A 26479-nucleotide genomic window follows, 5' to 3' on the forward strand; every position below is an offset into this window, starting at 1 on the left:
GACTGAAGGTGCCAGGCTTTGCCCAGTGGCAAGGCCTTGCCAGCTGAGGAAAAGTGGCCAAGCTTGATGGCGCACGCTCACCAGAGAGGGAAGGTCCTCTTCTTGTCCCGGCCCATGCGGTTCCTGTTGATGGTTGTAGAGCATGGCACGGCATCCAGGTGGTGGGAGCTGTTGGGCAGGGTGGGCACCCACTGGCTGTTCCTTTTTGCTTTCTGTTCCCTGGGAAAATGTGGGAAATCCCCCAGTCAGTGTAGGAGTCCATGACAGTTCACCAAGCATCAATCTACACACGTGGATCCCTGCCACACCCCACTGGGCTCCAAGACCCTTGCTGAGGGCTTCTGTGCACCCCAACTCTGTGAGAGTATCTATCCCAGGCTCTCTCCAACACCCACCCAGAGGTGCTCTAGGCTAGGAGAGGAGCTCCGAGGCATGCCAGCTACCGCGGAGCAGCTTCCAGTCAAGGTTGACCCAAGGCCGTGGGGCACTACACCAAATGCTAAGTATGCTCCTCTGGCAGAAACTGGCCCTTCCAGGGGAAAAGACACAACAGAAAAGGCTTCCCGGAAGAGGGGACACGTTCATTGGGTATGGTCAACAAAGGAAAGGCAGAGGGAAGAGAGAGCTGAGAGCAGTCCAGAGACCAGGCAGTGTGAGGATGAGGGCCCAGCAGGGGCTTAGGCTGGAGACACAGGAGGAGCCCAGGCCACAGAGAGGAAATCTCACACATGCCCTAAGAAATCAGCTTTAGTCAGCAGGGGGCTGGGAGTCCCCGAGGGTCTGGAGCAGGGGGAGATGTGACCAGACTCTTATGTGGGATGTGTGGACTGTCCTGAGAGGGCCTCTGAGCTTCCAGGCCAGATTGGGAAATACATTCTAGAAAAAGTGACAGGTAATCCCACTGAGGATTGTGTTTTCTACGAGGAAAGGCTCTAAGCTATTTTAAGCTGTGGTTCCAGGACTGGACCCATTGAGCCAGACACCTGAGCTGCCACTACAGTCCATGCAGTTCTTTACCACCCTTGGGTTCTTTCTTCCCTGGTGAGATCGTGATCAACATGAGGGTGACTGTCCCTCATTCATCTTTTTATCCCCAGTGTTGACACAGCATCTCCTTCCTTACTTGTTATAGTGCAGAGAAAACTGCTAACAATCAACCAACTTCCTGCCCTCTGAGGAAGCCTGAGAAGCCAGACTTTATACCTTCCATGGGGTGGTGAAGAGTGGAGGCAGCTGCTGAGACCTGCCTGGGTCCTGGTTCCTGTAACTTTCCTCTATCTGGGGCCACGGGCACCTCAGATGTAGAGGTCTGGGAGTGCCCCGAGAGGAGGTTGGGCCAGGCAAGGATTACCGTACCCAATTTGGCCCGGATTAGATCAAGTCCCCTGTACTGCAGGTCCTGCTGCAGCCTTATGACTAGCTTTGGCCTTAGACCTGAGACATGGGAAATGAGGAAGTGGGAGCTAATTAGGGAAGGGGATAAGAGCTGGAATAGTAAGGCTGGGGCCCCCACTGCAGCCTATGTGGGCCAGTGGTTCCTAGTCCTGGCTGCAGAGACTCACTCAGAGTACAAAATGTACGTAATAAATCCCCGAGCCCCACCCAGGTCAAGCGAGCCCCACCCAGGTCAAGCGAACCCCACCTCTCTGCAGTAGGGTCCAGGAATATGGATTCTTTATGATTCTGTGCAGCTGGGTCTACATTTGAGAACCTCAGCTCTATTCAGCTCCTTTCCGATCTGCTGCCCTCCCAGAGTCTGGAGCTGAACCCTCAGCGGCAGTCTCTCATTTCTCATCTGCACTGCTCCGTCCATCCTCCTGTCTGCTGGCACATGCCACCCACGCCTTCCTGCTTGCTCAGCTGGATGAACGCAAGGGGTGCACAGATGCAGGGAGCATGCATCTGTGCACTCAGCTGTGCACAAAAATCAATCAGCCTGCCTTTACTCCGTGAGAACCTCCTGAGAGCCCCAAGGCAGGCACCTGGCCTCTATCTGAGCTGACCGGCAACGAAGCAGGGCAGAGGGCACCGGATCCTCCTGCTGGGCTGATAGTGATAAACACACACTTCCCACGTGTGGAGCTGCCAAATCCGCTTCCCCTGCACTGCTAGCCTGTGGCTGCAATTCTGACCTCCAGGCTAACAGATTCCTCTTCCTTAGATGGTCCTCATATGACACAATCATCAGGAAACTATTTACCACCCCATAAAAGGTTCCCAGCTGATGTGTACAGAGTTCAAAGCCCTGTCCTTATGTACCTAATTGCCCTCGGAGACTTCCCTGGGAAGGACCTATGTTCCTACTGCCTCCCTCAGGGGAAAAAGAATCTGCAGCACTCATGCGGATAGTCCTGGCCAGGTTGGATAGTGCCACCTTTTTTTTTTTTTTAAATCATAGCAAGTTGACTGGGATTCTGGAAAGAAAGAATTTCTCTGCATCATTCTGAATAATAATCCTTCCTTTGCTTTGGGGGGGAGGCCTTAATGCACTCCAGTTTTTATACATATAAATGCACGTTTTCTTGAGCTGAAAGCATAAAGCATTATGGAAATAGGTGCTATCTTCTATTTTGCTCATCTCACTCACATGAACCAAATCTTGGGCTACAGCAGAGTCTGCTTTATCAAAATTTCTGAGAGTTCGGTCTAACACATCAGGGAGACTAGCGCTGTCATTGACTCAGCATTTCCCTAAGGCCAGATGCCCAGGCGGCGCCGTATTTCTCATTATTATTCACAGCGCTACAAAGAACATCTCTGTACACATGATTTTATTTCTGTTCTTTTAAACTTTCTTTGAGTCAAATTCACCATGGTGAAATTACTGGATCAAAAAACAACAGCAACAAAAAAAAGTTTTACATCCCAATGCTTTCAAAAAGACCATGGGCAGGCCACTCTATCACCCTGTCCCCAATTCTGTGTAATTTTTTTACTGTTTGTTTTTTTTTTTGGGGGGGGTCCTTTGAATTTTTAAAATGATACACAAGGGCAGAAAGTCTCTTTCCTGGTGGTGCCCATCCTTCTCCTATTTATCTACTGGGAATCCAAGTTTTCCTTATAAATCGGAGTAGCCTTTTTATGTAACATAGCAACATCCCCCTCTGTCACCAGACTCTCAGTTTCCTGTAAGTACTCTTCTGTGAGTTTATCTGGGCCACTAATTTTTCAGACAAATGGACCAGATGTTCAAAGTATTCCTAATGACTCTCCGGCCTTGAGGACTTTGCTTATGCTTCTTATAAATTCCAAGGAACACAGAAGAAACTTAGAAACCTGGCTGAGACAGTCTGGAAGCACAGTGGAAAAAGTGTTGGAAGTATCTTGGTTCCACTTATGCCCAGTTCTCAAGCATGAAAAAGCAAACTGCACCTTAAATAGCGGGCCTTCCATGGGCACCTGGGCCAGGAGTGCATTACCTGAGGTAGGTGGGGGGCTCTGTGCTGATGGAGACAGCCTTGTACTTCTCATCGTTGCCATCCAGAATCTCTTCCACCTCCGAGGCTTTTAATAGAGTCACGCTGGTGGCCAGGGTGGTATAGCCATGATCTGTAAGCAAAGGGTGTGGCTGTGAGCACCCTGCTGGCAGCAGCAGCAAGCAGACAGCCAGTGGGAGCAGCACATTAAGGATCCTTGCGTGCAGGAGGTAGGAAAAGCGAGGTGTCAAACTTACTACTGCCGCGTGCTGGCCTTGTCCGAAAGGGCCACCTGCAGTGAGCACTTGGCTCACAAAACCTACCAGGTAGTGACACCAAAAGGGCTGTTTGGGTTCACTGGTCCAAGGAGCTCTGGCTCTGGGGACAGGGGCAATTGTGCACCAGCAGCGACAGCACAGTGCAGCCACATGAGCTGAGACTCCAGAACGGAGTCTTCAGGGTCCCCTCTCAGGAGGGAAGGAAGGTTCCAGAACAACAGCCCCAGAGGGAGGAGGTTTGACACCACTGCGATCCACGACACGAAGCAGAGTGGAGACATGGAATGAAAGATGACAAATGCATTCTTTTAAAACAAGAGCCCAGAGAGTTTGAAAGAGCTGCTTCACACCAAACAAGGACTGCTCTCCCTGCATCAGTCAAGAGGAGCTGCTTGGAAAGCAGGACAGGTAAGAGGCAACTTGACCCCATAGCCCTTCTAGGGAACCACAGACAGGAGCTGCTACCCTTTTCCTGCAGAAATAAGGCAGTTATGGGGACGAGATCTCCAAAGCACAAGGTGGCTCAGTCACCAAGACCTCATTCTGGAACTTGCAGAGGGGAACAAAGCTAGGAACTCACTGTGTTAGTGACTGGTGTTCCATTGTGAAGGGAGAAAGGAATCTTTTTTAAGCAATTAAGTGGAAATGTTATAGCAGCAGATAAAAAAGAAGCTCCGGCTCCTGGATTAAAAGAACCACTATTTGGCCCCAATGGACAAAACCACAGCAGCATCTACAGACACAACCAAACTGGACAGACTTCAAAGCAACACACACGTATCCAGAGCTTCAGGCAGAAGTCTTTGCCTGAGGGCCCAAGGCAGCTCTCTACAAGGTGCCCCCAGGGAGGCAGTTACACAGCCGGGTCTTTGCCTGAGGGCCCAAAGCAGCTCTCCTGAGGAGGCAGTTCCACATGACCAAAACTCTGATGGCTCTGCTGGGTTTGTGCTCGAATGTACCCAGGGAAGTCTCTCTTGCTGGAGACTCTGATGCCTGAAGAGCATCTTCTGGCCCTGTACAGAGCTGCCTGTGGCCCGAGGCATGCTAATTTGCTAGTGTGGGCACACTGCACGTCCACAACAAGCACAGCCATGCACAGACTCTAGCACACTGTCTGCCCGGAATGAGGAAACTACAGGATGGATGTGCTCTGGAAAGCAAGCGGTGAAAGACCCAGAGGGGAGCGGGAGGTGGGGCCGCCACCCCTACTCGGGCTGCATGGAGGATGACGGCGTCAAGACGCCCACGGCAGATGGCAGAGCACCGCGGCATTCCTAAAACGTTTTGAGACCAGCCTGTCTTCACAGCACCCACTTACCGGCCTGGTCCCACCCCTCCCACACACCCACGGACCCTACTGAAAACACGGAAGAATGGACCGCTGGTGAGCTAGCTCAAGACGCCGTCTTGCTTGAGCTGTAGCGGGTGCTGGCCAGGGCAGCATGGCCCTTAGGATGCTCCCTGCCAGGCTGAGACTTGGGCTGCGGTGAAGACGCTCTGGGTTGAAAACGTTTTATCTCAATGACAAAAGCGAGTGGTTTTGAAACAGGTTTACAAACCCTCGTGAAGACGCACCCTTAGTGTTAGGTTTTGTTTTTTTACCATGTGACGATGCAACTATTTTCTTCCTTTCTTCCACAGTGGCTAGCCGCCGCCAGAGCGAGGGGTACCTCTTGTAAAGAGAACCTCGGAACATACGCAGGTAGTTTCCCACCTGTGAGTAAAGCAAGAAGGCTCATTATGAAGGTTGGGTCTCACTGCAGAGGGAAGGGTCCAGCACGGAGGTTGCGCTGGATATGTGACAGCCGGCCCCACGTCTGGCCCCCGAGTGCCAGTCTTTCGGTGATGATAAAACACATTCCGCTGACGTTGAGGTTCAATGGTAGTGCACATCTGGCCCGCATCTGCCCTGTGAGGCAGCGGTGATGTCTGCATTCTAACAACAGGGTCACCTTCTGAGAGGCCTAACCAGACTCCCCATGAGCCCATGGTTGCCCCCTTGGGTCACCCAGAGTACATGAAGAAGCTCGCCGGGATTCTGATTTTGGACCAAAGAACTCTGGCACTTTCCAGAAATGTAAGGTCTTCAAGACCTTCTTTTATGTTAAGAACAAGACTTTGATATTTTACTAGGCAATAAACACCAGAAAGGTCTTTTAATTTTCTACAGATGCAGGATAATTTCCCCTGTGACCTGTGTTACTTTGTTTAGTAACTCAAACTCAAACCAGAGACACCAAAAGAATTTTCCTAAGAGCTAAAAAAGCACTTATCAGCAATCACCAGAATGCTAGTAAATCTTACTTCCCCAAACAATAGCTTCAGTTTACTCGTACTTCTACTGAACAGAGAACTTCTTATACGAAAAGAAATCTCTTCCTGAAGGTTTTACAGAAAAACACCATTGTCTCCTTGATTCTTCAGAGTCACCTGGCTGGGGACAGCCAGAGACCTAGGTTATGGGGACCAGCTCCATCTGTAACCCTGAATCACTTTCTCTTTCTGGATATCTTTATTTATCTGTCAGACAGCTAGCAACCCTGAACTTTACCTCCTTAAGGACCACTTCGATTATTCGCTCCCATTTTAGCTACCTAGTGTATTTATTAACTAAAGATGTACTTCTCCATTCATCATCAGTTAGAGGTTTACATACTAGACCACCAGAGCTTCTGAACAGCAAGAGAGGAGCGGATGTGGCTCAAGCAGTTGAGTGCCTGCCTCCCAGACGGGAGGTCCCGGGTTCGGTTCCCGGTGCCTCCTAAAAGAAAAAAAAACAAAACAAAACGAGCAGACAATGAACAGGGAGAGAGAAGAGAACGGCTGCCCAAGTCACTTGGGCTTTTATAAAAAGCAGACCCCTCCACATTATTTGCCATGTGTGTCCTTACCCACTAAGGGCAGACAGTCTCCACGAGGTTTTGAAAAGAAATGGTTGCTCAAGCCCTACCTTACAATTCTCACAGGTCTCCGGGGCACTCAACCCTGCCCTAAGCCCCTTCAGAACTCAGGAAACTGGTGAATGGCTTCCTGGGCTTTCCCAGAACCAGCTTTTGCTCTCTCTGGATCCAGGGCCCTAACCAGTAAAATGAAAATGCTATACTTGGTGATTTCTTAAGGTGCCTCAGCTCTGGCTTGGTGACCCCAGGGCCTACAGACAGCAGAAGAGGGACATACACTCATAGCAACCGTGAGTGCTCCTCCACCCAAGGCAGCTCCAGAGGACGCCCCATGAGGCCCACACGAGGTGGTAAATGAAATCACCAAGGGCTAGTCCACCCCTCTGAATAAAGAAGCAGTTTTCCAAGGAGAAGGGCCCATCCTAGGAGCTACAGGATAGCAACAGACAGTATTCTGACCTTGAACCCTTCCCCGAACTCCAAAGGTCTGACTACTGCTGATCTTTGACCCCAAGAAAGCAAGCTGCCTCTCTAATCTGGGACCCTACAGATGGGATCTCAGGATAAAGGGGCTCACATGCATTTACTCTTATCCAACAGGGAGAGCTGAAGAGAAGACTGAAATTTGCAGTCTAGAAAGTAAAATGTGTTAAGCAAAGATCTCAGAGACCATTTAGTGTTAAGCATCTCATTATACTAAGAGGTGACACAGAGGCACAGCAGGGCTACCAGCCTAGTCACATGCTTCTCAGCTACTTCAGACTCCACTTGGTTCCACTAATAAACGAAGGCTTTCTTTTCAGAAATATCACATACTGAGTCAATGCCAAAAGGATTGCCTTTTCTGCACAGTAGATTAGGTAAAGGTTCTTCTTTCAACAACCTGCACAGCATTGTGTCTAGTGACTCTCCGAAACAGCCTTCTGTGCCCTGCATTTTACAGCTGATGGGGCCAGCCTGAGCTGAGGCACTGGCTCTGTTGTCCCAGCCCAGTCATCTCTGAACAACAGTATCCATGTGATAATGTGAAGAACGTATCCCACACTGCCCTTAGTGTTTTACAAAAATTGGTGAAAAATGTAAATCTTAACGTTCCTATGCTACTGACAACATTGGTCTCATAAAACTTGACCGGACTAAGACAAGCTGGGCATCATGGGTGTCCTCAAAGCCTGTGTGTGACTGTCACAAGGCCCTATTTATTCTGTTATGTTCGATTGTGAAAAAAATTACAAAGTTTTTTAAAACATGCGTGACATAGTGGCATATGGTACTGAAAACGGATACCAGGAGAGAAAATTCTTGGCAATCTGTAATTGCTTATCTCTGCAGGATTGGCATTTACCTTTTTACATGAGAGACTCTACTGCTTGACACTTGCACAGCTCAATTTTATATCCAGGATTTAAGAGGGGTAAAAGAAATATACAAGCTGGGAACGGCTTTCAGACCAAAAGGGGCACGTTTGAGGAAGTTTGGCAAAATTTAATATACCGAGTTAAAACCCCCACTGTTGCAGAGAAATGTCAAAACACCTTCACTATCCACTCAGAGGCAGCAAACAAAAGGGGGGGTGGAGTGGGGAGGGCGGGGGAGTGAGACGATGGGGAGAAGGGCTACAAAGTTTTCCACCATTTCAAAAGGTTCAAGGGTAGAGATACAGCTTCCCTATGCGCTTCAGGGCTAACAGAAGCATCCCATTTTCTGTGTATCTGGCTGGAGATGTAGCACTGGCACCTCGTGACGCTCGAAGCCCCGGCGGCGCGTAAAGGAGGACCAAAACGAAACGCATAAGTGAACTCAGATCGCCGAGATGCGTGGGGGCGGGGTCTGCTTAGACCACGCCCACAGGGCACGCGCACGCCTCACGCCCGCAGAGGCCCGCTCCACGCCCGCCCAGGCCCCGCCCCTCAGCCACGCGCGCGCCCGAGGCGATGAATGGAGACGCGCGGGGAGCGCGCGCAGACCCGCCCCTGGGCTCCCGCGGGGCCGGGCCGGGAGGACGAGGGCGCGCCGCGGGCTACCTCAGAGCCGATCATGTAGAACTCGCCGTCGTCCTCCAGTTGGAACTTGACGGGCTTCTGCCCGAAGGTCTTGCTTAGCGCCATCATCATCATTGCGCCGGCGGAGACGGGCGGCCGGGGCCGGGCTGCGAGGGGCCTAGAGGACAGAGGCGGGACCGGGACACGCCGCCCCGAGAAAAGCCGAGGCCGAGAGGCAAAGACCGGGCCGGGCCGGGCGTTGCGGCCACTGTAGAGCTCCTCAGCCGCTGCCGCCGACGACCAGGCCGCCCCCGGTGCGCATGCTCCGGCCTTTACGTTGACGCGCGCGTCGCCGCCGCCCGGACAAAAGACTGGAGCGCGCTCCCGCGGGCCTCTTAAAGAAGCCGAGATCAGTTTCCCGCCTCGCTAGTGGTGGTGCAAAGCAAATCTTCTCGCCGACAGAAATAGCGACTGAGGTCCTGACTCTGGCTGTGGCTTGCCCGGTCCCTCAGCCGGGACTGAAACAGCCCAGTGGAGGGAAGAATGCAGCAGGGTCTGAAGGCCGGGTGTAGGACAGACAGCTATGTCTGGAAACCAGAGTGGCCTGCCCGTGCTTTGAAACTCCAGGCCAGTCTCTCGATTTCCCTAAAGCACAGTGCAGCTGAGCAGATAAACAGGCTCATGGGAATTGATAGATGGCGGGGATGGACAGAATGACAACACTGAGATGGGCGCCGGCCCGCGCAAAGGCTCAGGGACTTGGAAGGGTTCAAAGACCCCCGTGGTGTTCGGCTCGGCTGGTGCAGGAGGCGTGTGTTGTTCCTCCACTCTGCAATTCTGCCTTGCTCAGGACTTGCAGCCGGGAGCCCCACCTCCACAACCCTGCCCTGGGGCACTGACAGCCGAGAGTGGGAAGTGACCCCCAGAAAAGTATCAAAGCAATCAATGTATCCTGTTGAACCACGATATGGGTTAAAAAAAAAAAAAAAAGGGGGGGTGGGTGGGCATCTGTTGTCAATTCCGTTTGGTTCAATAGAATAAATGGAACTGTGATGGACTCTTCTCTGAAGAAGCCACAGATGGGGCTAGGCGTCAGGGCAAAGAGATGCTAGAGGAATAGGAAGGGGAGACTAGCAGCAATGAGTTTTGTTCTGTGCCCTGATAGCAGTGGGAAAACAGAGTTGTTGTTTTTTTTTCAATTTTAGAAGTACCAGGGATTGAACCTGGAACCTCCTACATGGGAAGCAGACCCTGAACCACTGAGTTACACCCACTCCCCAACCAGAATATTTTAAATAGGGGCTGGGGCGTGGCATGATCAGTGGAGGATGGATTGAGGGGGGTATACATGGAAGCCAGGGGCTTGTTAAGAAGCCACTATAAAAGTCCAAGTGAGATCTGATGGTGGATTAGAGCAGAAGGAAACCTGAGCATGGCGCACAGCCCCAAGAACCAGAGACTTGGAAGAGAGTGGCTAGGACCCTGGCTACAGCCACAGACCAGGATCTGAGCCAGGCCTCTTGCCTCCAAGGCCTGGCTTTGTCCCCATCTTGACTGCACACAGATAGACAATAGGCAGGCACGTAGAAAATGACAGTGTTTAATGACAGTCCTCCAGTTAAAAAAAAAATTTTTTTAAGGTTTTATAAACGCTGTATACACTTTTACATGGCTTCAGAGATGCCCAGTGAAGTGGCGCTGGGATGAGAGCTGTGGGAGGAGCCAGGCCGTGACAGAAATGAGGTATATTGGGGCCTCCAGGACCCCAGGGTCTCTGGCAGGAAGCACCCTTTGCCCAGCTCTTCAGGCTCACCAACCGGAAGGCAGCCAGATCTGCAGAGCCAGGTTCTCAGGAAATGGCCCTTGACTCCTGTCTCAGCTGCTCAACCAGGACAGAAGGCCAGGGGGCCCCCTAGCACCCTTGCTTCAGCACCAGTAACTGGCAGGAACCTGGCCAGGAGGGATGGAGCCAGGCCGCTCCCACTCCCCCAGCCCTGCAGTGACTAAGAGCAGCTGGGTTTGACAGTGACCCGCACAGCAGGGTGACCCGCACAGCAGGGTGACCCGCACAGCAGGGTGACCCGCACAGCAGGGTGGAGCCAGCTCCCAACACCACCACCCCTCACCCTCAAGTAACGCCCAAGCTGAAATCGTTGCTGGCAGGGGACCGTGGCCTGCATGGTCTTCCCTGCTGTTGTCTCAGTGGAAGTGGCCCTGTCTATGCCCTGAGGAGACACAGTCCACAGCCATGCACGTGTCCGGGCCACGGTCAGTGGAAAGTGTTGGCAGGCTCCACGCAGCCAAAGAAGTCAGGGCCCACGAGGCGGGGGAAGCCCTGCAGGACCTTCACCTCCACAGGGTCAAACTTCCAGTACTGGTGGCCACGCAGGAAGTAGGCATAGCCTGGGGAAAGAAGGAGGTCAGAGCTGGACCAGTGGGCAGGAGACCCTGCACCTGCCCAGTAGAGGGGGCAGGTGGGCAGGCCTCAGCTGCGGCTGTGTTCCTTAACACCTGCACACCCCAGGGGGAGGGCCCTTCCAGAAGCTTCCCTCCCCTGGTTCTCTCTCCTCCCAGGACCCTCCGGCCTGTCCCAAGACCCACCAGCTCACCTAGCCTGACAGACCCCCAGAGCCTCAGAGATCCAACTCCTACCTCTCAGGAAGGCACATCCCCGCTCCCCTCACAACCTCACAACCTCCGGGTCACCCCCCACCCACCCAGACTTCAGGTGGGCATCCTGGGTGACACAGGAGACCTGGAGCCCAAGTGCAAGACCCCTTGCGATGACAATCTCAGCTGATCCAATGTGAGGGCACCAGCAGGAGATAGAGCACTTGGACTGCCTGGGTGGGAATCCCAGCTCTGCCACATCCACCTACATGGCCCACTTATAGACCTCATTGCCTGCGCCTCTGTTTGCTCCTCCTGGAACTGGGTCAATAACAGACCCCATCTCAGAGGGTCGTTCTGAGAATCTGAGACAGTACATGGCAGGAACTTAGCGCTGTGCATGGAGGGTCAGCCCCACTGTGCATTAGTTGTTATGGTAACCTGGCAAGTCCTGTCACTTCTCTGACCTGTCTCCTCATCTGCAACACAGGGGACAGCGCTACCCCGCCATGAGGAGGAGGGAAATGGGGCACAGATGTGGGGATGGCCGGACTCCCTCACTCGCTGCCCACCAGCCACCCCTACCCATAACACACCTTCAGCATCCTGGAAGGCGGCGTCGATATTAAAAGGCACCCCCCGCCAGTCGGTGACACGGCGGGGCATGGGGCTTTCCAGGCGGTGGGTGCTGGGGTAGAAGCGCCAGTAGTCCCCACCATGGAAGAAGTAGATCTTGTTCTTCTTGCGACCCCAGACCAAGGCAGCGTCGACTGGGAACCTCACCAGGCCCAGCTCCGAGAGGGGTGCAGGGCCCAGGACTAGCTTCTCACCGTTGTACATCCAGTACTGATGACCTGCCAGAGACAGGAGGCTGCCAGGCCTGCCAGGGAGCTGCCTGGCCACCACAGAGCCACCCGGCCAACCGCTCACCTTGGAAGAACCAGATGTGGCCGTGGTCATCCTCGAAGGCCGCGTCCAAGTTGCTGGGAAGTCCCTGCCAATGGCGGAAAGCCAGTGCCGGGTAGCCAGGCTGCAGGTGGCCTTCTCTCAGCCGCCACACCCAGCCTGCCTTGAAGAAGAAGAGCTCGCCGCGGATGGTGGCAACAGCGTCAAAGGAGGCCTGGCAGACATCGGGAGGGTCTTCCGGCTGGGGTGGGCAAGAGGGGCCAGGAAAAGACCCACATTGGAGCCACAGAGACGAGTGTAGGGGGTAGGGGGGCCAGAAGGGGTCTTCATCTCCTGTCCTTCCACCCTCCCAAGCCTCACCTCCAGTGGTGCAATCTCATTAGTGTCCACACTAGTCCATGGGCCTGGGGCCAGGGTGCTGGGGGTGGGGGTCAGCCGGGGCTGGCCATAGAGATACTGGATACCCTGGATGTCATCGGGGCTGAGGCTCAGTGGGTACCGGAAGACATAGAAAGGGGCCATGATGGCCTTTACCGCCATCGTGTGCTGCAGCCCCAGCATGTGGCCAAACTCGTGGGCTGCCACCTGCAGGAGGTCTGTGCCTGGAGAAAGGAGAGGGCTCAGCTTCTCCAACCTGCCCCCAAGACACCCAAGCGCTAGGCCCCAGCTCAGGGACCCATTCTCCCCAAGCTTCTGGAAAGTGGGGTGGAGTCTCCCAGCACCTACCCTCCTCATCCCCGATAGTCCAGGTCTCATCATAGTCAAAGTGGACTTGCCCTTGCCGGGGGGTCTTGGGAAAGAAGGCATGGGCCAGGACAGCCCCAGGCCCATCAAAGGGCAGCTCGTCCCCGTGTGAGTACCTGTGGGTAAGTGGGAGGGCGCAAAGTCAGTTCCTGTTGGCAGGAGGGGCTCATTCCCATAGGGGGTCCCAGCCTGCCATTCACCTGACGAAGTCAATCATGATGTCGGCGCGGCCCTCATACACCTCAGTGAAAGTGAGCGGCGTCACCTCGCTCCACACCTGCAGGGCCTCGGCCATCACCTGCCGCACCTGCTCCTGTACCAGCTGCCATGGGAACCGGAGGATCCTGGGGGGAGGGGGAAGGGCCTGGGCCTTGGGACCGGGATGCGTGCGTGCACGTGCATGTGCATGTACACACGGGACCTGGGTCATGTGTGCCTGGGCCTCAGGTACAGCTGGCCACACGTGCACACCTTTACAGAGTTTGCATATGCCTGGGTGCATAAGTGTCGATGCCATTTGGTGCAAAGAACCCGAGACACTAGCGCTAGACCTGACCGTGCCGCTCACTGCGGGGAGACCTCGGCCTCTTGAACCCCCTCCTGGTTCCCGGTTCCCGCAGCCTCATCCCTAAGGCCATGAGACGCATGTCTCTCCCAGGCTGGCTCCTCCACCAGAGGATGTGTGCGTCTCAGCCTGCACATCAAGCCACACACCCCTGCCCCCAGAGGCCTTCCCAGACCACCCAATTAGGAGCCACTGTTGCCAAAACCCAAACAGCAATGTTTCCACCTCTCCACCATGGCATGCACCCCAAGCTGTGATCAGAGATCTGAACAATTTGCCTGACTCCCCATAAGGAATAGGCTGTGTCTGTCTCATTCGCCATGGGGTGCCAGGGCTGGCCTGAGTCAGTCCGCGGTGAAGACACAGGGTCCCGGGGTCAGCCTGAGGGGGCTGAGTGCATGTCCCCCTTCGTGTCAACAGGTGATCAGGCTTGTTGACAGCACACTCTGCTGACGGGGGATGGGGATGGGGATGTCTTAAGTCAGGAGTCACAGATGGCGTGTGGGACAGTGGACACAGTCTGTTGATTGCTAGATCTCACTTGGGTGGGCCTGGGGCTCTCCGGGGGCTGACACACAGGTGGAGGTCTGGGGTCCTGCTGTCCCCTACCTGTAGGTGAAGTCCGTCTTATCCCAGCGTTCACCGGACAGCGTGTAGCGCTTTTGTCGATTGTGGGCACTGAGCCAACCAGGTGGGTCAGGCACACCACAGCGGGGACGTCTGAGGCTGCCGGCGGGCTGGGGGTCCTCCTGGGTGGCAGGGGCGGGCCAGGGCTGCAAACCCCTCTGTGCGGGGTGGTGGCGGTGGGCATCCTGGGTGGGAGAGACAAGATGTCCTGGTCAGGTCTCAGGTCACCATGACCTGCAGCTGGAGGTGTGATCCAGCAGCTCCCCACCTTGCTGGGCAGACAAAGGGCCCAGGGAAGGGGTCCCATGTCAGGGCCCCGGTGGCTGGGCTGACCTCGGTTTCCCCTGGCTGCCTATCACCGACTCCAGCCACTTGGGGCTGGGTGAGGTCTCGGAGAAGGGGTCGGGGATACTGGGACTGGGAGACTGTAAGGCCAGCAGTTGGCTGTGCTCTGCACACACTCCCAAGGATGGATGCCCAAAAAGCTTCAGAGGAAATGCCTCCAGGCACGAAGAACCCAGACAACCTCCTCTGGCTCTACCCATGGCCACCACCCCATCCCACCACCAGCAAATTCGTTTCCACCTCCCTTCCCTGTGTCCACCAGGCTCAGGCACACTCACCCCCGCTCTGCCCTCCGCAGTTAAGTGACTGGGTGGGCTCTGCCGTCTCTCCTTGCCCAGGACACCCACCATTCTCCAAACTCAGTTTGCTCCCCTGATAAGTGGGGATGATGGTAACTCCCCCTAAGATTGATCTGAAGATGAATTATATGTGCAAAGCACTTGGCCCAGGGCTGGCACCCAGCAGGAGCTCAATAGCAGCTGCCCTCCCCCTGCCTGCTCAGACCCACTTCCTGCCAGTTACCAGATGATCAACCCTGCTGGGGCTGCAGGACCATGGAGAGCCACTCAGACCTAGAGCTGCAAGTCCCTGGGTAGGAAGTTTCCCTGCTTGAGAAAAGCAGAGGCTCAGAGAGGTTGGGAGACCTCTCCAAGATCACCCAGCAAGGGCTAATGACACCGTCTGACATGCCTGCTGCAGAATCTGACCCAGAGAAGAAGCTGCTCTCCTGGCCCCCCTCCCACTCTTGGAAACCTACATTTGCCCAATTCTCCACAGCTCCCAAAAAGCACCCCACTTCCAGTGCTGTCACCACTCCAGACTTGAAATCCTAAAGTGGAAAGTCACACTAGAAGGGGGCTTTCCAGATGCCTCTTCAAGGGGGAGTGGAGGCCCAGAGGAGAAAAGGGACTTGACCAGGGTGGCTCTTGCTCTCGTCCATGTCACATGCTCCTGGAGACTAAGTGAACAGAGGTGTGAGAACCCAGGCCTCCAGCCAGTAGGATTTTGGGGGTGCCCACCCTTTTAATGGCTCTGAGCCTCAGTTTTCCTTTTAAGGCCTTTCAGGTCCTGGGGCTGGACTGTCCAAGCTGCCCGGCCTGGCAGGAAGCAGCTTACCTAGTCTTAAAATGGGATGTGTTCTGGGAGTCAACGAGGGGGTCGGGGTGGGCCTCATCTGCAGCCCTGGGGGTATCAGAGGGCAGGCATCACCCCATTTTCCAGAAGAAGAAAGAAAGTGAGCCCATAGAGGTCAAGGCCTTCGCCCAGGGTTACACAGGAAGTCAGGCAAAAGCTGGGCCGAGACCTGGGGATCATACTTCCCTGACTCCATCCCCCTCCCACTCCCACACTCAGCTTCTGGCCTATTCAAAGTCAGCCAGGACCCACGTTCCTGAGAAGTGTTTCTCTTTCTAGGACATTCTCTCTTCCTCCTTGGCCAGAAGCCAATCTTGGCCGGCTCTGGGGTCAGTCGGTGCCTAGCTTGCCTGGCCCTGCCCTCCTCTGGCAGGCACCAAACCAAGCCTCAGACACACTTCAGGAATCTCTCTTGGCTGACCTAGTCCCCTGGTGGAGCTCAGAGGCTCTGGGCCACCTCCTGAATCCACTTCCAATCCAGAATATGGGAGGCATTTGATTAGAGGGAAGATAAAAGGGTGGGACCCCAGGCTAGGGAACTACTGGGTAAGGCCAGGTGAGTTGTGTCCCTCTCTGGGCCTCAGCTTGCCCTGGCGTGAGGACCGAGGAGGGGGAAGTGCTTTGTTAGTCTGAGGAAGGCAGGGCAGCACCACCCTGCCCAGAAACTCAGAGATGTCGAGGAATGTGCCCAAGTCACACAGCCAGGCAGCAGGCAGCAGCGTTTTCTCCCCACACCCTGAAGCCTGATCTTCCCAGTCCCGCCTCTTGCCTGCCTCTTGCCTGCCGGCTCTAGGAGGAAAGAAGGATCCTTCCCGCACTCCGCGGGACTTTCATCAACCATGAAAGCTGTGAACTAGGACGGATAAATATTTACAGAGCTCTCCCAGCGCCGTTGACTGCAGGCAGGCAACTGGGGGATAAACACTCTGGAGGCGACCCCAAATGCTCCCTGGACGTCTGCAGAGTGACAGCCAACTGCCCGACCCAGACCCTGCCCCAAGCTGGCCCCCAGCCCAGGATCTGACCCTGCACAAGTGTCAAGGTGGCAGTTCTCCAGGGATCGCCCCGCAGCAGGCACTGTCCCCCCGACCCCCACCCCTGAGTTCCCAGGCTGAGTGGTGGGGTTCAGGGGCCAAAAGGGCTTATCCAGGGTCACACAGAAGGAACCCAGATCTCTCCAATGCCCCAATCCATGCACTCAATCACTACCCAAGGTGGTTCCCGACTCTGCCCCCCACTGAGATGCCCCCTACCCACCCTCTCCCACCCTATCCCCTTCTGCTCCCACAGTCAGAGCAGGGCAAGGCTGGGTGGAGGCAAAGCTGTGTGTAGTTGGCCAGAGGGTCCCAGTCTGGCCAGGCCTCCCTCCTCACCTCACCACTCCCTGGAGAGCCCTGCCTGTCACCCCCTGACACTCCTCAGTTGGCCGGACAACCAGCAGTTGGCTTGTCCCGCTGCGCCAGGCTGCAGCTGCCCAAGCCCTGCCCTGACTTTGTCCTCCCATCCCACTGCACACCTGGAGGGCAGCCACACACCTGGAGACTGACACCACCCAAGACCTGCTCTGCTTTGTCCCTACTGCGGCTAGAGCCCTGTAACCACTCCCTCCACTCCTGCTGCCCCCACCCCTCCACCAGGAGCCCAGAAAAGGGGGTCGAGTCCGGCTTGGACTCCTCCTCATCTGCCCTAGCGATGGGCAAGCGTTCCATTTGCACACCTCCGGGAACGGGAAGCTCACTATCGCTCAGGCCCACGGGGGACCCAGGAAGCTTTCCGGGTAACCGGCCGCGTCTGGGCACCCCCGTGGGTCCGGCTCCGCCCTTGGGCCCAGCCCGCGTGCCGGCGCCCCTTGGAGAGGAGCGACCGGCAGGCAGCGGACACTCACCGGCAGCTGCAGAGTCCGGGCCAGCAGCGGCAGTGGCGGGAGCAGGAGCAGCAGCAGTAGGAGGGCGCGCGGGGGCGCCCCGCGGAATCCAGCGGCGCAATCCATCCCCCCCGGGCGGCTGGGCCTGCTGGGCTGCTCTGGGCCGCCGCCCCTTATAAGCCTCTGCCCCGCCTCCAGCCCCGCCCCCCGCCCGCCGCCGCCTTTTGTTCTACAATCTTTCTGCGGCGGCCTCCGCAGGGTGGGTGGGGGTGAAGGCAGGTGAACCAGGAGGGTCAGGGGCCCAGAGATGGGGACCTGCCTGGGGATGGGCCAAGGCCCTGGTCTCGGAGGCCTGGTGCTGGGTGACCCTGGCCAGTCCAGGCTGCTCTGAGCCTCAGTTTCCCCACTGTGGGTGGGCCTCCTTAGACCTTGGAGTTTAAGGGGGAGTCTGAAAGGAGTCGGGTTTCATCGCTCCAGGTCCTACCCCCACCTTTGGAAATGCATCTGGCCATCTGGGTCTCCCCGGTGGCCTGACCTGCGACCTTTGGATAGAGGGCAGCTGGAGGCAGGTGGTCACTCAGGCAGGCAGGTCCCCCCACCCCTCATATGAAAGATGGCACAATAGTCCCTGTCTGTCCTTCTTTACCCAGGGAGATTAAAGTGTCACAGGCTTTGAGGTAAGAGATATTAAAATGTGCCCCGAAGGGAAACTGAGGTTTATGGTGGAAGTCGACCAGCTCTCCGGCTTGGAACAGAACTAATGGACAATTTACAGATGGGGAAACTGAAACCCCTCATGGGAGGGGCCAGGTGTTTCTAGACCCATATGCAAGTGAAGAGGGGGTCAGGAGACCCTCTACTGGTCAGCTTGTGGGGGGCAGGTTGGCTGCAGAAGACTGTAGGGAGGTGGGGCTGAGGGAGCAATAGGGGTGCAGACTGGGTGTCTGGTCAGGCCTCCACGGTCACCAGGCCCTATGGGGAGCCAGCTTTCTGAGGCCAGAGGCACAGGAGGTGGGGGTGGGTGCTCATAGACTTAGGGCTAGAAGGGGTGCTCCAGTCTCCTCATCCCCGTCTGATGTGGGAGGAGGGTTGCCCAGTCCTGCTTGTGAGGAGGGGGCTTCACCACCTCACCGGTCAGTCTGCTTCGTGGTGGGCAACCCTTAGATCAGTGCCAAAATCTAAGCTGCCGGAGGGGCAGAATTCTGAGAATTTGGACTGAGGGAGGGAGAGAGGAAGGAAGGAGCAGCTGATTAAATTCTCCCTCAGGCCAGCTCCCAGAAGAGGCCAGAGCTGTTGCTGGACTGTTAGAAATATTTTTAAGTGGCTCATTAAAAAAAAAACGAGCCACTTCAGCTTCAATCTTAACAATCTTGGTCAAGAACGGAGCAGATGTAGCTCAAAAGGTTGAGCACCTGCTTCCCATGTAGAAGGTCCCAGGTTCGATCCTCAGTACCTTCTAAAACCCAAACAAACGAAAAAACCAGCTCTCATTGGGGAGTGGTTGTAGCTCAGTGGCTGAGTGCCTGCTTCCTATGTATGAGGTTCTGGGTTCAATCCCTGGTACCTCCTAAAATATGTATGTGTGTGTGTGTGTATATATATATATGTCAAGAAATCTGGGGTTCATTGAGCTCATTATATATTTTACTGTTACCCATGAAAACAGGCAGTGAAGTAAATAAAAACCGTGCATTTCTATGACTACCTTAAACTGACTTGCAAGCCTCCAAGGGTGCCTGGCTGTGCTTGGGGGAAGCTGCAGTCCACCAGTCCTGGGTGCTGAAGGAGCAACGGGAGGGCACAGTGACAAGCCAGCAGTGCACCCAGCAAAGGAGAAGGACCCTGGGAAGTCTAGAAGGATGGGTCCAGTTTGGCAGATAGGAGCCAGGTAGGCAGGGACCGCAGGAACTGAGGAGTGGAGGTGGAAAGCCCGGCAGGTCTGAAATACTCCTCTTTTCCATGCTCCACCACACCGTAGAGTCCACCCTGGAAAGTGGGAGCTGTCACACCCACTTCAGAGAGGAGAAAACTGAGGCCCAGGCTCAGGCAGGAGTCAGGGCTGGACCCTGCTTAGAGGCAGTAAGAAAACGGGCACTGCAGGAAAAAGAGCTCTGCACAGGTTAGCTGGGAGCACCAAGGCAGAGCAGGATTCCAACCTCCAACTCTCCTACTTCCCTCTCTCACTCCTCTTCCTCAGGGGAGGGCCTCCGCTCTCACCCGAAGCTTTTTCTTTTGGTGATTGCCCCCTCTGGCCGGGTTTGGGGGGTGGGGGTGGCAGAGCCGTCTTACTCTCAAAGGCGCAGTCTACCCGCCCCTCCGGACCATCCTGGTGCCACGCTGTGTCCCTGGGCAGGGAAGGGTAAAGAAGTCTGGGTGTCCCCCTCCCCGCTAAGGGTAATATGACAACTTCGAATTCACCGGGAATACAATGCATGAAAGCATAAAAATTGTGAATTCCTGAAGGACGGGGGAAGCGTCCGATTTACCCCTAAATCCGCGCCTTGGCGCTCAGCGCACACACCTGGACAGCGCGGCTCACGGCGGCGGGCACCTGCGGCGCTTTTTGAGACCATAAGGGTCGAAGAGGGGTCGGGACGCCCCCTGGCGGAAGTCGGGGGTACGGGTCGCCAGGTCCTCCCCGGGTCCCTTCCTCCCCGCGACCCCACGTCCAGCCTCGGACAGCAAACGCTTATAGGAGGGGAAATCCTTGGGAGCTGGGCCCGGCCTGACGCCTCGTGGCCCCCTCCCCGACTGGCCTCGACTCGTCGCCTCTGTGGCTTCTCTTTCCTGGAGTTCGCGACCGCCCCCTACTCTCTCCCTTCCGCGGGGATCCTTCAAACAAAAGGACCTGGCCCCGTGGCCCCTGCCTAAGCCCTCGGGCGCTGTGCGGCAGTGCGCCCGCGTGACCAGGCCCCGCACGGCTCGCCCCAGGCGCAGGGAGGGCGCAGGGTCACTTTTCCAGCCGAGACTGAGCGCCCGTACGAGGGACGCTGGAAGGGTGAGGTGCAGGGAACACGCGAGGGGGAAGGGGTGCTCCCCGCTCCCGCTGGGGGGCGGGTCCCAGAGGCGCCGCCCATTTGCGCCCGCTGCGACCGGCACTGCCGAGATCCTCCGCGAGATAGAACCTGCGCCACAGCGCGGTCTTTGACTCAACTCGTCCGGGTCTCGCCGCCGCCTCCATGCCCCGGGGGAGCCGCAGCGCGGCCGCTCGGCCAGCCAGGTGTGCGGGGTCCCCGAAGGCAGGGGAGCCAGGGAGCGTGGGCACACTCCCGAGGGCGTCCGCAACGTGACCTTGGCGCTGCTGCGCCATCTTGGCGGGAGAGGGGCCGGGTGCTGTAACCACTTGTCTGGGAGGGGCGGGGGGGACGTTTCCAAGAGCTGGGGACCCCGCAGACCCCAGGGGGCCACCGCCATGAGGACCCCCGGGTTAACGCTGCCATCCTCGCTGCAGCCGGCCGGCCGCGCCTGCACACCTGCCTGCACACCCGCCGCCCTCGGCCGCAGCCCCGGCCCCGGCGTCCTCCGGCCAACCCGGCCTCATGGCGCAGATGGCGACCACGGCTGCAGGGGTGGCGGTGGGCTCGGCTGTGGGCCACGTCGTGGGCAGCGCTCTGACAGGAGCCTTCAGCGGAGGAAGCTCAGAGCCCGCCCAGCCTACTGCCCAGCAGGTGAGCAACCTGCATAGGAGAAACTGAGGCAGGACTCTGCGAAGGTCTGGTGTCAGGGAGAGGCTGGAATGGCCTGAAAGGAGTGTCCAGAGCTGCGCCTCAGGCTGGGGACTTTCCTCAAGGAGGGTCCTGTTCCTCCCTCTGCTCTTGCCTTCCCAGCCCCTCCCAGGTAGACTCTCCTGTCCCCTCTCCTAGACACCCAGGGACAGGTACCATCTAACCCCTCAAAGATGGGGAAACTGAGGTCCTGTGAGAGACCCTAGTAGTGGGTGAGAGATACTGGATTTCCTGAACCCCTGTTTACTTGTCCCATATCTACCATCTTGGCCCCAAGGCCAGAGGGTGAAGGATAGACCGTGACCTTGGGGCCTGGTCCCTGCTGGCCTGTCCTCCACCCAGCTCCCCACACCTCATTGCCAGTCCTGAGCTAAATGCAGCTTAGCATCTGGGTCAGGGTTTGGGGGGTCATGAGCATCAGTGTGGTTGAGCCAAGAAATTCTAGAACTTGTAGGGGTGGGTCTCATTTCCAAGAGTATGCAGAACACTGGCCTTTTCTAGAACCTCCTCCCCACTACCCTGCCCCCCCCACACACACACACCTGCCCACTGGGTCCATTATAAGGCAGCAAGAAAATTGCTGGTCATACTGGCTGCTGGTTCAGGCTGTTTCACAGATAGGGCAACCGAGGCTGGGTAGGGGTAGGCTGGCCATTGGCCTCTCAACCTGCCTGGGACCCCTGGGGCACTCAAGTTAGGGGTGTTGGGAGGGGCAGGTGGCCCCCAGATTTGGAGTTCCCCTCTGGGTGTCAACTCCCAGCTGACCCTGCTGCCCCCACACTGTGCCCCAGGCCCCCGCCCGTGCCACCCCACAGCCCCTGCAGCTGGGGCCCTGCGCCTACGAAATCAAGCAATTCCTGGACTGCTCGACCACTCAGAGTGACCTGACCCTGTGTGAGGGCTTCAGCGAGGCCCTGAAGCAATGCAAGTACAACCACGGTGAGCCAGTAGACCCGCTCCCAGGTTGGGGCCTGGGGGGGTTGTCCCTCTCCCCGCACTTACAGGCTAACCTGTGCCACCCCTTGCCTCCACAGGTCTGAGCTCCCTGCCCTGAAGATGCCCAGCAGATTCTGGGCCAGGTCTGAGAAGGCTCCAGGGCACAACCCTGCACCCACCCCCCACCCCCACAGTCAGCCAGACCACGCTGCCAGATTGTGGGGCTGGGATTGGGAGTGAGGAGGGTTTTCTCACCCCATCCATGACCAGAGACGCAAATGTGCAATTAAAGGAGTTTATTTTACACCACCAGGTGCATGGCCTCTTACTGGCCTCTCAAACCTGCAATCCAGCCTCTGTGGATTGGGGTGGGGCACAGGGGCTGGGAAAGGACAGATGGATGTCTTACTCTGGGGTGGGATGCTTCACCTGCAAGTGAGGTGGGAGGAGCCCCGTGGCAATCAGAGGACAGACCTCCTCTGGCAGTCCAAAGAGGGGTGGTGAGACATTGGTGGGTGACCCCAAGGGCCTCTGATTCTGGGGACTGGGATCTCCTGTTATCTTGCACCCTGTCTGTGTGGCCTTGCTCTCTTGCTGGTGCAACTTCTCAGCAATTTCAGATTTTGCAAGAGGAATCTTGCCAGGTGGACAGGCTGGGTCTGATCCCACTAGGAGAGGTCAAGGTCAAGCCCCTGGCTCTGGGTCCAGCTGGGCCACGTGGCTCTGGTGTGCCGAGTCACGGGGTCTTGTGGAACAGAAGAGCAGGCCCTTTAAACCCTGTGGGCCACGGCCAAGGACCACGCGCCCTGAGCTGCCGCCTTCCCCGAGTTCTTTCAGCGGCTCTTCTTTGAGAACCTACTGTGTACCAAGTTCTATTCTAGGTGCTGAGGACATGGTGACTGGAAAAACAGCCTTCCTGCCTTTAGGGTGCTTGTGCGTCAGTGGGAATGGTGGGGTCGTGTCTCCAGGGAGAGCATGTTCCAACCGGGAGGGGTATATGTCTGTCCCCTGCTGGGAAGGGGTCACACTTCTGTACCCCTCTTCCCCCGGTGCCCATATCTTATCCATACCAGGCTCCTGGCCCCACTTCAGCAGCTCCAGAGGTCTGGCACCAGCTAACGGGTCCTGGAGGGCAGGGAGCCCACCCGTCGGGGCCTGCAAGGGGGCCTTTGTTCCAGGTGGCCATGCCGAGTTCCCGTGCGCCGCCGCCTCCTCCGGCCGCCGCCTGTGGGGGGCAGGCCTGACAGCCAGCGGAGCTCATCTGAAAGACCCAGGAAGCCCTCCCTGTAAGGGTTGGGGGGAAAGGGTGTCCTCCCCCACCCAGGGGGGTGGGCTTCACCCTGACACTCACCTGCCAGCTCCGGACACTGGTCATCCAGGTTCTCCAGTAGGGACTCATAGCGGGTGGGGGCCCCATCCTCCCCCTCTGTGGAGGGGGACAGACCCCTGATTGGCCTGAGCACATACACACACACCCCCCCCCACCTCTCTGGACCTGTTTGCTGGCCCAGATTAGGGTCAGGAGAGAAGTAGGGTCTTGGCTAGCGAATGGGTTGGGGTTAGGGTTCCGGCTGAGGGTGGGAGTTCCCCCCTCCCCTCGGGTACCACTTACTGATAATCTGAACAAGGATGTAGGTCTCCCGTTCTCGCAGCCGGGTCCTGCCCAGGGAGGGCACCTGGGAAGTCCCCTCCTCTAGGCTTTCCTCCAGGCTCACCAGGTGCCCGTCCTCAGCCAGGAGGGCGATGGCTGCTGGGAGGGCATGAGGGAGGCCGGGCAGGGCTGGAACCCACCTGCCTGGGGGTCCTCAGCCCCTTCTCCCCAGCACCCCCTCCCTGCCCCCTCACCATCTGCAGGGACCCGTCCCCGTTGCCTCAGGTGGGCAGTGAGGGTCACCAGGCTGCACCAGGGGTTCACCAGCTCCCAGCAGCCTGCTGTGGTGGGGGAAGCGGGCAGAGGTGAGTAATGGGACTTCCTCTGTTTCCCCTCCATCTAGGACCCGCTGCCTTTCGCGCTCATCTCTTGCTTTCCCAGAGCTGGCACTAGGACTGTGTCGCAAAACGCCGCCAGCCCTTTCCCGGAAGCTGTGATGCATACTTCCCACCCAGCCCTACCCCAGAGGCCCGGCAGGAGGATCCCACAAGAAGTAATCAGGACCCAACCTCTCCAAGGCACTTCCCCAGGCTCCCATCCCCTTCCCCATCTGCACCCACCCTTCCCCAGGTCAGAATGGGGAGACAAGGGCTCCACTTACCTCCAAACATCACTGTGATAAACATGGCAGCAGGGGAGGGTGGCGGATGTGGGGACTTTCATCAGCCCCACCTCCAATTCCCCACGGAGAAAGGGCTTGGGGCCGAGATCTATCTTCGGTGGGGAACTGGGAGATGTGGATGTGGGTGGGTGGACCCGAGCCCTTGCTCCCTCAGGGGTCCCTGCAGCTAGACCTGGAACCCAGGCTCCCTCTTCCTCCTGCTGGATCACTCTGGCCTGAGGGGACAGAGACCCTCCCTTTAACTCCCAAGTTGGTCTCCATGGCGCTGAGCGGTGCCAACATCCAGGCAGGAAATGCCTTTCGCCCCAGTATCCCAGTAACCGGTCCGTTTAAGGGAGGCATTCCTTGTGACCAGGCTCCAATTAGGCCCCAGCTGGATGACGGCTCCCAGAGGCCACATCCCCCACCAGTTTGAGAGAGCTCCTAGGCTGAGAGCCAGAGAGGGGGTCTGCTGGAGGGAGGGCTCAACTTCAGACTGCCCCTCCCAGGACATGGGACAAGCACAGGGTCTTGGCCGGGCACAGGCCCTGGGAAAGCCTGGACTGTGAGTTGGTAATGGCCATGGCCAGAGCGTGGGATCTCCTGCTGGCTTGCCACCAAGTCAGCCTCAGTAAAACTCACCCTTTTTAGTGTACAGTTGTGTGGGTGTTGACAAATCTCACGTAACCACCATCACGGTCAGGATACATCACATTCCCCTCATGCCCCAAATCCCCTTGTGCCTCAGCCCCTGGCAACCAGGTTTTTGTGGGATCCTAAGCACCAGCTGACTAATTTCCCAGTGTGCCTGCACCATTTTGCATCGTCCCTTCTTCTGTCTCTCGTCCTTGCTGGGCCTCCCTGACCCACAGGAGGTCATTAGTAACTTCTTGGCACTCGTCCCTCTCATGATCTCCTCCTCACTCATCCTCCCTCTTTTTTGGTCGTTTGTCTCTCTCCCTCTTGCCCCTCCTTCCCCTCCTCTCTCTCTCTCTCCTTCATTCTCCCTTTCTGGGTTCTCATGCTAAACCCATTTCTCTCCCGCTGTTTTCATCCTTTCTTGGTCTTCTTTTCTATCCCTTTCTGTCTCTGTCTTCATCGTCCTACCTTTTTTTCCTTCCCGCCTCCAGCTTCTGCTCTGTCCCCTCTCTGTTTCTGTCTCCCTCCCCCTCCCCACCAGGGCCCTTCATGCTTTGGGATCTATTCCTGGAAGCTGAGGCCACCTTGGCAGCCCTCCAGGGAGCTGAGTGCCCCAGGCAGCCTCCTCCCCACCTCCATGTCTAGAGCTCTGCCCACGGAGGACTGGGTCACACTCTGTTCCCTGGATAAACACTGGGTGGCCTCCGTGTTTCCACCTGTGAAAAAGGGGGTAAGAATCAATATTCCACAGTCATCATGAGGATTAAAATTCAGCATCAGGGGAGCAGATGTAGCTCAAGTGGTTGAATGCTTGCTTCTCACATACCAGGTCCTGGGTTCAATCCCCAGTATCTCCTAAAAGAGAAAATAAAAATCATCACTGGTTCATTGTGCCAGCACTTGTGGAAACAGGAGGTATTCCCTAAACTTACTTAAACCCAGAGCACTTCCTTCCTGGTTCAGCACAGTATCTTGGGACCGGGTTTCTGCAGAACACAGCTCAGGAAGCTGTGAGCTGAGTGGCTGGAGCTACCTGGCCACACTCTGGAAGGAATGGCAGCCACGTGCTCCCGTGCCCAGGGGCTCATCTTCAGTGCTGCCCTGAGGAGGGTTTTTTTTTTTTTAACTTTTTAATTTATATATACGTACATATATATATACACATATATATATATATATATATACTTAAGTCATTAATTTTACTTACCTGCTATTAATACATATCCACCAAATATAATTTTAATATATTTTATTTAACTCAATATACCCAGACTTAAAAAAAAATAACAAATAATAAATAAAATATATATATATCCCCAGACTTGTAAATGTTCTGTTGGATTTACAGCTTAATCATTTATTATTTGGAGCTATATTATTTTATTATTTTTATTTTTTTTAAAGATTTATTTATTTATTTAATTTCCCCCCCTCCCCTGGTTGTCTGTTCTCTGTGTCTATTTGCTGCGTCTTGTTTCTTTGTCCGCTTCTGTTGTCGTCAGCGGCACGGGAAGTGTGGGCGTCACCATTCCTGGGCAGGCTGCACTTTCTTTTCA

The 26479-nt window shown here is 56.2% G+C and overlaps 4 protein-coding genes across 9 annotated transcripts in view; 1 reads left to right on the top strand and 3 right to left on the bottom strand.

The window, feature by feature from the left end:
• SMARCB1 (SWI/SNF related BAF chromatin remodeling complex subunit B1) overlaps positions 1–8901 on the bottom strand; it is a 45042-nt gene extending 36141 nt beyond the window's left edge. The window contains exons 1-4 of one of the 2 annotated variants that reach the window (XM_004466420.5): positions 8619–8901; positions 5297–5408; positions 3420–3549; positions 82–219 (exon numbers count right to left, since the gene is read on the bottom strand). In XM_004466420.5, the coding sequence (XP_004466477.1) occupies positions 82–219; positions 3420–3549; positions 5297–5408; positions 8619–8711 (473 nt within the window). In that variant the 5' untranslated portion in view covers positions 8712–8901. Of the gene's footprint in view, positions 1–81; positions 220–3419; positions 3550–5269; positions 5409–8618 lie in introns of both variants that reach the window. The other variant, XM_004466419.5, reaches the window with a different exon arrangement.
• Positions 8902–10160: 1259 nt separating this feature from the next.
• Positions 10161–17511, bottom strand: MMP11 (matrix metallopeptidase 11). Its single transcript, XM_004466418.5, has 8 exons — positions 17393–17511; positions 14011–14213; positions 13037–13180; positions 12819–12952; positions 12453–12694; positions 12117–12333; positions 11783–12040; positions 10161–10979 (listed from the first exon to the last, which is right to left on the bottom strand). The coding sequence occupies exons 1-8, from the start codon at positions 17495–17497 to the stop codon at positions 10846–10848; spliced, it is 1437 nt and encodes a 478-aa protein (XP_004466475.2). The 5' UTR covers positions 17498–17511; the 3' UTR covers positions 10161–10845.
• A 2923-nt stretch (positions 17512–20434) lies between these two features.
• Positions 20435–22341, top strand: CHCHD10 (coiled-coil-helix-coiled-coil-helix domain containing 10). Its single transcript, XM_004466417.5, has 4 exons — positions 20435–20591; positions 20823–21039; positions 21888–22035; positions 22131–22341. The coding sequence occupies exons 1-4, from the start codon at positions 20551–20553 to the stop codon at positions 22148–22150; spliced, it is 426 nt and encodes a 141-aa protein (XP_004466474.1). The 5' UTR covers positions 20435–20550; the 3' UTR covers positions 22151–22341.
• A 258-nt stretch (positions 22342–22599) lies between these two features.
• Positions 22600–26039, bottom strand: CUNH22orf15 (chromosome unknown C22orf15 homolog). 5 transcript variants are annotated; one of them, XM_058292767.2, is made up of 5 exons: positions 24285–26039; positions 23878–23964; positions 23645–23782; positions 23384–23458; positions 22600–23293 (listed from the first exon to the last, which is right to left on the bottom strand). In XM_058292767.2, exons 1-5 carry the CDS (start codon positions 24307–24309, stop codon positions 23148–23150), a joined length of 471 nt encoding a protein of 156 aa, XP_058148750.1. In that variant the 5' UTR covers positions 24310–26039; the 3' UTR covers positions 22600–23147. The 5 variants fall into 5 exon arrangements, with proteins under 5 accessions (XP_058148750.1, XP_058148748.1, XP_058148749.1 ...); XM_058292765.2 differs by having other exon boundaries at positions 22600–23458; XM_058292766.2 differs by lacking the exon at positions 24285–26039 and having other exon boundaries at positions 23878–24130.
• Between the last annotated feature and the right edge of the window lie 440 nt (positions 26040–26479).

The sequence above is a fragment of the Dasypus novemcinctus genome, unplaced genomic scaffold (genome assembly GCF_030445035.2).
Source record: "Dasypus novemcinctus isolate mDasNov1 unplaced genomic scaffold, mDasNov1.1.hap2 scaffold_274, whole genome shotgun sequence".
NCBI classification, from domain to species: Eukaryota; Metazoa; Chordata; class Mammalia; order Cingulata; family Dasypodidae; genus Dasypus; species Dasypus novemcinctus.

Bases quoted from the DNA above. Each gene is read 5' to 3' on its own strand.
- CUNH22orf15 (XM_058292764.2), bottom strand. From the start codon at position 24,022: ATGGAGGGGAAACAGAGGAAGTCCCATTACTCACCTCTGCCCGCTTCC. The intron at 23,783-23,877 runs GTGAGGGGGCAG...ATGCCCTCCCAG, and splicing joins GGGACGGGTCCCTGCAGATG to CAGCCATCGCCCTCCTGGCT. The intron at 23,459-23,644 runs GTAAGTGGTACC...CCCCCTCCACAG, and splicing joins CATCCTTGTTCAGATTATCA to AGGGGGAGGATGGGGCCCCC.
- MMP11 (XM_004466418.5), bottom strand. From the start codon at position 17,497: ATGGATTGCGCCGCTGGATTCCGCGGGGCGCCCCCGCGCGCCCTCCTA. The intron at 12,695-12,818 runs GTAGGTGCTGGG...TCCTTTCTCCAG, and splicing joins GACTATCGGGGATGAGGAGG to GCACAGACCTCCTGCAGGTG. The intron at 12,334-12,452 runs GTGAGGCTTGGG...TGCCCACCCCAG, and splicing joins ATGAGATTGCACCACTGGAG to CCGGAAGACCCTCCCGATGT.
- CHCHD10 (XM_004466417.5), top strand. From the start codon at position 20,551: ATGCCCCGGGGGAGCCGCAGCGCGGCCGCTCGGCCAGCCAG. The intron at 21,040-21,887 runs GTGAGCAACCTG...ACTGTGCCCCAG, and splicing joins CCCAGCCTACTGCCCAGCAG to GCCCCCGCCCGTGCCACCCC. The intron at 22,036-22,130 runs GTGAGCCAGTAG...TTGCCTCCACAG, and splicing joins GCAATGCAAGTACAACCACG to GTCTGAGCTCCCTGCCCTGA.